We start from the raw sequence: 7,642 nt of genomic DNA on the forward strand, positions 1-7,642 counted from the left end.
GGAAAACTTTAATGAAGAACCTTGCAAGGGAGAGCGACTCAAGGGACACCTCCTGTTCGTACGGTGTCCCCAAACTCGTCTGACCCTCACAGTCCAAAACCAGCCTTTAAGCCAATCATAGAAACTAGTTCGTCAGTTCCGAATCATAAACCTATGACCTAAATCTGTATCTTTGGTTTGTCTTGTTGCGTCTGATGATGACCTGCATTCTGGCCTTGGTTCGCCTGTGAGGCTCCTGGTTTATTAAACAACATGTGTTATCTTCTGTTTGAGAGAACAGAAGAGTACAGCTTGACATTCTGTTGTCCTGGTCAGTTATGGAATATCCATAACAATCCCCTCTTATTGATCAAAAGATCAATACAAATTACCAATTTATGACTGGACTGGTGGACTGTAAGGGCACAAACAGAGTAGAAACAACATCCGCACAACAGATAACAATTCTCACACAAAAGTAATACAAGAATCAACAATTGCATTGAACAAAATCAAAAGTAAAATCATCAAAACACATAATCATTTAAACACATAATGCAATAACAATAAAAGCAAACAATCAGTAAATTAGATAAAAAACCCCTCTTATGTACCCCTTTAAAACAACTGTCATGTGACCCATGAGTTCTGTCTTCCAACCACCAGGGGCAGTAGTGAGGCAAATCCTCAAAGAAGATCTCCTAGAACACCAAAGCGTTAAAGGAGGTCATTGACAGAGGTCACCAGTCACATGCGCAAACAACCTAAGACAAGACACTTCCTGCCTCTTACTAGATGAAATCCTAGCAACTTAAAGGGGAGTCATACAAACATTTGATTACATCATAACAATAAAACAAATCAATCACAAAGTGAAGTCTTCAACCCATGCACTTTGCGTACAGTAGAGGGCCATCACCATGGAGAGGTTACTAGCACATACGATGCATGGTGATGTGGAATCCATCCTCCTGGAGTGATCCTCTTCATTTTCATCAATTTTCAAACACACATTTCAAAAATAATTAAACATTCAATCACATTAATGAAAAACATATAAGATGACTAGATATTTAAGAGATTAATCATTAACACTACTCTATTTCTACAACTTTTCTCAAACTAAAAATGCATAAGATTAATAATCACATCATTAAAGAATCAAAAAATTATTCTAAGATGTCACCTGTAAATAGAAAATGATATGTTTCTTCAACTTTATGAAGTACAAACAAACATAACTCTATTCAATTTAGCACGGTGTGAGTGATTTATACCAAGAAAGCTTTTAGAAACATTAAACCTACAGATTTTGAGTTTCCTCCTCCTCATCTGAAATGATACCTGGGTGAAAACGCCTCATCCAGTCCTGGAAAGTTTCAAAATCATAATACCTCAAACCTGTGTGATTATGATCTGCAGTGTTTTATCATATGTAGACCACCGCCATCTACCTCGAGAAAAAGTAACTGGATATGCAATATTACAATCATTCATTTTACATCTGTCAATAGGACATTTAAAAACAATAGAATTCACAATTCGTTTAACTCGGGAGAGAGCTGGTAAAATATGTCCATCAGTCTTTTCTGACTCTTTTTCTTCAGACTCTCTCATTGCAGCATTGTCAATGTATCTCACTGTTTTGTCAGGACTTACAGTGTTGTAGAGTCCCAATGGGCTCATTGATTTGTCCGTATGTCCAAGATCTGGCTCTTGGTCTGCATTTTCTGGATCATTCTGCAAAGGGCGCCCCTGTCCATGGGGCACTGGGTTCATGGCACCGACTGTGTCATGAGAAGGAAAGCCTTTCCGCTCTCCTTCACCTGGAATCAGAGAGACTCCTGTCTCTCTCTCATTTGGACCGACTTGACCTGTCCCCTGCCTGAACCTACTAAACAGGAGAGAAAAAAGGAGTAACCATCCGGTTACCTGCCAGGGCTCTGCTCTCCTCCGCCAGTGGTTGGGGGGGCCAGTCTGCACCTTGTGGCGTGGATCCATTCTGCTCTGCCTTCGACCTTCAGGGCCGTCCTAGTAGTCAGCAGCACCTGGTATGGACCTTTCCACCTAGGAGACAAAGACACTTTTTCCAGAGATTTGATTAATACCAGGTCACCTTCTCGAAAGGAATGAATTGGTTCTTCCGATGGTTTGGGGAGTCTGTCAGCCACCTGTAAATGATACTTTCTCAAAATCTCTGTTAGTCTTTTCACATACTCAGTCATGAACTCATCCGTCCAAAGCAGAGTAGCTTTGTGTGGTGTCAGTGGGGGACTTGTCCCTGTGGACATTGGTCTTCCCATCAGCACCTCGTGAGGACTCAGTCCTGTAGTTGCACTTGGTGCACTCCGAATGGAGTACAGCACAATCGGCAGTGCATCAGGCCATTTCAGGCCTGTGGCTAGGACTGTTTTGGTCAATCTGTCTTTGATAGTTGCATTCATTCTCTCAACTTGACCTGAACTCTGTGGATGATAAGGAACATGTAACTGCCACTTAAATCCTAAGATTTCTGACAGTCCCTGAGTGATTTTTGACACAAAAGCTGGACCTCTGTCGCTATCTATTTCCTGCGGCACTCCGTACCTAGGGATTACCTCTTTTAGCAGACACTTTACAACTGTTCTTGCATCTTCTTTTTTTCGTTGCAAAAGCTTCTACCCACTTCGAGAACCTGTCGGTTATGACTAGCAAGTATTTGACATATGTACAAAATCTATTTGCATATTTACAAAAGGACCTGATGGGGGTTCTAAGTGGTCATGTTTCACTGTGCTATTCTTTTTTCTGGTCTGTTGACATATCATACAACTATCCACAAGTGTTTGTGAAACTTGAGTAATGCCTGGAGCAAACCACTGTGAGCGAATAACATCATTCATCACCCCTCTTCCAACATGCGCTGGACCATGCGTCACACGTGCCAGTACATGAAGGAGAGCTCGAGGGCAAACCGGTCGACCATCAGGGTGGAGCCACAAGCCAGACTCCGCGTCAACTTTACAACCTTTACGCAACCAAAGACTTCGCTCCCTGTCATCAGCGTGATTTTGCATTGTCACGACATCATTAGCGGAAGGAACTGGAATTGGATTGGTAGGTTGTGTGGAGGCACATTGAAGTACCAAAGAGGGAGAGGAAAGTGCCGCTTGTTTGGCTGCAGTGTCAGCCATTGCATTTCCTCGTGAAACAGGATCAGTTCCATTCGTGTGAGCAGCACATTTGATGATTGCAAGCTGAGATGGGCGCAAAATAGCATCTAACAGGTCATTAACCAAAGTGTGATGCTGTAGTGGTTTTCCAGAAGATGACACAAAACCTCTCATCTTCCATAACTGGCCAAAATCATGAGCAGCGCCAAATGCATATCTTGAGTCAGTGTAAATAGTAGCCACCTTACCAGAAGCAAGAATACACGCTCTAGTTAGAGCATACAGTTCTGCTGCTTGAGCAGAGGTACCTGGAGGCAGTGCTTTTGCCTCTACTACCCCCCAATCGTTAACTACTGCATAGCCAGCTAGATGTGTGCTATCAGATGGTCTGCTAGCTGAACCATCAGTGTAAAAAATCAAATCAGAATTGGGTATTGGTGTCTGCAACAAGTCTGGCCTTGGGGATGTACACAGGTCAATAGTTGTGATGCAATCATGCTCATCATCTGTGTCAATCAATGGAAGGAGAGTAGCTGGATTCAATGGAGGTGAGCGTTTTAAAGTGATGTGTGGACTATGAAGAATGATTGCTTCATAGCCTGAACGACGTGCAGCTGTCATGTGTTGGGTAGCAGATGTGTTCAAGATGTGAAGTACTGCATGTGGAACGTGCACAACACAGTCATGAGCCAGTACAATTGGAGAAGATTTCTCAATCATGATGGCAACGGCGGCCACCGCTCTTAAGCAACCTGGCATGCCAAGAACCACAGGGGTTAGTCGAGAGGAGTAGTACGCAACTGGACGGTAATGAGACCCATGTTTTTGCACGAGAATGCCTGTAGCAAAGCCATCTCGTTCATGTACATGCAGATGGAACGGCTGATGATAGTCCGGCAGCCCCAATGCCGGAGCCAAGGTGAGAGCATGTTTCAGGTCCTGAAAAGCTTTGTTCATGTCCTCAGTCCACTGCACCTTGGGAGGAGCTGATTGCAGTGTGGCGTTTCGCAAAACAGAGTCCATAGCAGCATACTCAAAGATCCAATGTCTGCAATAATTCGCCATCCCCAAGAACGAGAGCATTTGTTTCTTGGTTGTGGGAGGAGGCATGTTAACCAGCAGTTTCAACCTCTCCGGTGACAACAGGCGCTGTCCATTTTTCAAAACATGACCCAAGTATGTCACCTCAGACCGACAAAATTGCAGTTTGGCAAGTGATGCTCTATGACCACACTCAGCTAGTCTCTGTAGGAGCAAGATGGAGTCCGTTCGACAAGCTTCCTGTGATGGTGAAGCTATCAGGAGGTCATCTGCATACTGTAGGAGAGTGGAGCCCCCTGGAAAGTGGAGGTCATCCAAGTCCCGTTTCACTGCTGCTGCGTAAACTGTAGGACTCTCGACAAAACCCTGAGGCAAACGCTGCCAGGTGTACTGTTTTCCTTTGAATGTGAATGCAAACAGATACTGGCTGTCTGGATGCAACGGGATTGAGAAAAAAGCTGAACTCAAATCAATGACTGTGTAGTGTGTTGAGTTGGATGGTAGTGAAGCTAAAATCGAATTTGTGTCTGGCACAATTGGAGCTGTTGGCACTACAATGCTATTAATAGCTTGCAAATCTTGTACAAAACGCCATTCATCTGGGCGGTTTGCTTTTGGAATGGGTAAAATGGGTGTGTTACATGGGCTTGTTGTTTGAACCAACACATCTTGATCCAGTAAAGACTGAATTACACCTTCAATACCAGCAATTGACTTGTGTGGCAAATTGTATTGCCTGACCATTGGTAGTTTAGCACCAGGTTTGAGTGTGACTTCGTGAGGTGGAGCCGAATTCACAAAACCCACATGGTTTTTATGTTTAGCCCATAAAATAGATGGAACCTCTGAAAGCTCTGATGGAGGCCCATACTGTGTGGGGAGGGGTGGTTGTTGCAAAACAAACCTACTCTGAGGTAGCTGGATGTGCTCAGTTAAAGATAACATGTACAGCTCAAGGCCCAAGTGTGTTATTGTTTGAGTTTGAGGAGTCTGCGCAGCTCCTCTCAATGCCTGGCACTGTGCCACCATGCTTTCAAGCTGTTGTGGGTCACAGCCAGGAGAGACAGCTACAGTGATGTATGGAAATGAATCTTTATCATTAACCAATTTGCGCTGTGCGTCAGATAACCGAATTGGAATTGCACATCCCTGTGGACCAACAAACAAACATTGTTCACACTCCAACCCCTCTTGTGTATTCAAAAACACATCAGCTAATTGTTTGTACACCTCTGGGGGGTTAAATGCTGCTGTACAGTGACACTGTAGTACAGGCCTCATGGCAGACATCTGTGTTGCACATGCTGGTGAAATTTGAGCAATTTTTTGAATGCTAGATACTGTGAAACTGGAAGCCATGTTAAAATCAGTCAATGACCAACAATACAAACAATCAGCAATAGTTTTCAAAAACTGAAATGCATGAGCAGCCTTCACATCAGGTAGGCTTAAAAACAATCCATCAGGTGTGCATTGAATGGTGGCATGTAGCTTGCAAAGTAAATCTCGTCCCATGAGATTAATTGGACTTTTCTCAGAAATCAGGAAAGAATGTTGCACATCTGAACCTTCAACAGTTATTTTAGCTCTCTGTGATAGTGGCTCAACAACAGGAACGCCGGAAACACCCACGGTGGTGACAAAATTAGGTGTTGGTGTACATACATGCTCATCAGCTTTAACAGTGGAAATTGTGGCCCCACTATCTACCATAATGTCAACTCTACTACCATTTACTTCAACAGGCATTATTGGATCTTCTGAAGGATCTTTTGAAAGTCGAATTACAGCTGCTTGAATGGGAAATGTTTTTTCTGATCCTGCCCCTCTATGGCCTCCCTATGCTTGATTGTAATATTGTCCATGATTCACATTATCAACATGTGGAGGAGGTGGTAGTGGTTGTTGTTGTTGTTGTGGTAAAGCAAGGGGGGCTGTTTGTTGGAAATTCCTTGTTTGGTGATCCTGGAATGGGTAATTTTGCTTGTTCTGACGACGACCACTTCTACACTCATTAGCCCAATGTCCCGCTTTCCCACATTTGTGACACTTTCCCGGTTTTCGCTTGTTATTGTTTTTGAAATGCTGTTGTCCACCCCCCTGTCGCGCATGCTGTAACATTTGTTTTGGGAAGGAGGCAGATTTGTCTTCAGCAAAAACTTCACACCTATCTAGCGCCATCATTTTGTTTACCGTTGCTTTCCAGTCTTTGGTTTGCCAATCGGTGACAGACAATTTGTATGCAGCTGCAACATTTGGTTTTAGATTTTGCACAAAGGTTGTAACAACAAAATATTCATTTCCTTCTCGTCCTATTCCTGCATTGCTATCCCAAGTACGTGTAAATCTGTTAACAAACTCAGGTACAGTTTCATATGCATCTTGGACACAGTGAATTACTTTATTAAAGTCAGTGCGCTGTCGTGCACATTTTCTTATTGCTGTTTTTGCTTCTTCATTTAACCAGTCAATCATGGTTCTATGAGGAGGCCACTGGCCATCCTCTGTCCGAGCAGGGAAAAGAAATTCACCTTTGCACAAATCCCACTCCGTTCTGTATGAGCCAGCAAGTAATTGTTCAACATCAGGTATCAGACAGTTATACACAGAGCATACATATCTTAACCATCCCCAGTATTCATCTGGGTTTGTGGTCGGATTGGGGGCATTTTGTGTCATTCCAACTATCTCAGCAGGAGTCCATGGTTTGCAGACAGCTGTGTTGCCAACCATGATTTTTGGAGCATTTATTGAGGTGGATGTAATGTTTAGAGGGGGCTCTAAAATGTTAGTTTTCGATCTTGTATGTCTTTCCAGATGTGAATGTGTCATTCTAGTTGTACCTCGTCTCTGTGTCATCTTTGGCCTGACTGCAGGTTCTGTGTCGTCACTATGGTCTGTGTCAGACTCCTCCCCCTTACCTCTGGCTCCTTGTAACTCAAGTTCTACCTCACTTTCTCCTGAGCTGTCCTGAGTGTCTATCTCTGTTTCTTCAGCAACGGCAGCTAAATGTCTTTTCTTTTCCTTTCTTTTCTGGCTTTTTACCTGTTTGAATGACAAATTAGCTTTCTTTTCTTTTTCTTCGGCTTTCCTAGCTTTTTCTTCGTCGGCTCTATCTTTCTTTTCCTGTTTAACTCTTTCCCTTTCTCTAGCAGCCTGACTGTCTCTTTCCCTTTCTCTAGCTGCTATCTGCTCTTCTCTATTTTCTACTTCAGTCTGTAGTCTTTGTCCCTCAACAGCTGCGGCTAGTAAGAGAAATTCATCGTCAGTCTTTGCTTGTTGTGAAATGGTTTGATCAGTCATGTTAGCAGCTGAAAAGGGGTTTGAAGGTGAAAGTTGTGGAAAAATTGAAATCATTGTTTTGTTTGTGTGTGACTCTTGCAAAGGCACTCCAGCTTTGGATACAATGGTCAACAAAGTTTGTGGAGAGGGAGCATCAGTTTGCCGTTTTGCCCAACCGTATATGATAG

General features: G+C 43.3%; 1 protein-coding gene and 1 long non-coding RNA gene across 2 annotated transcripts; both read right to left on the minus strand.

Annotated features, from left to right (window-relative positions):
* Positions 1 to 271: 271 nt before the first annotated feature.
* Positions 272 to 1,400, minus strand: LOC122992318. Its single transcript, XR_006406016.1, has 2 exons — positions 1,287 to 1,400; positions 272 to 963 (listed from the first exon to the last, which is right to left on the minus strand). It is a non-coding gene; the product is annotated as an uncharacterized LOC122992318 (long non-coding RNA).
* A 1,266-nt stretch (positions 1,401 to 2,666) lies between these two features.
* On the minus strand, positions 2,667 to 5,921 carry LOC122969749. Its single transcript, XM_044335716.1, has one exon. The coding sequence runs from the start codon at positions 5,919 to 5,921 to the stop codon at positions 2,667 to 2,669; it is 3,255 nt and encodes a 1,084-aa protein (XP_044191651.1).
* Between the last annotated feature and the right edge of the window lie 1,721 nt (positions 5,922 to 7,642).

Source organism: Thunnus albacares, chromosome 2 (assembly GCF_914725855.1).
Source record: "Thunnus albacares chromosome 2, fThuAlb1.1, whole genome shotgun sequence".
Classification (NCBI taxonomy): domain Eukaryota; kingdom Metazoa; phylum Chordata; class Actinopteri; order Scombriformes; family Scombridae; genus Thunnus; species Thunnus albacares.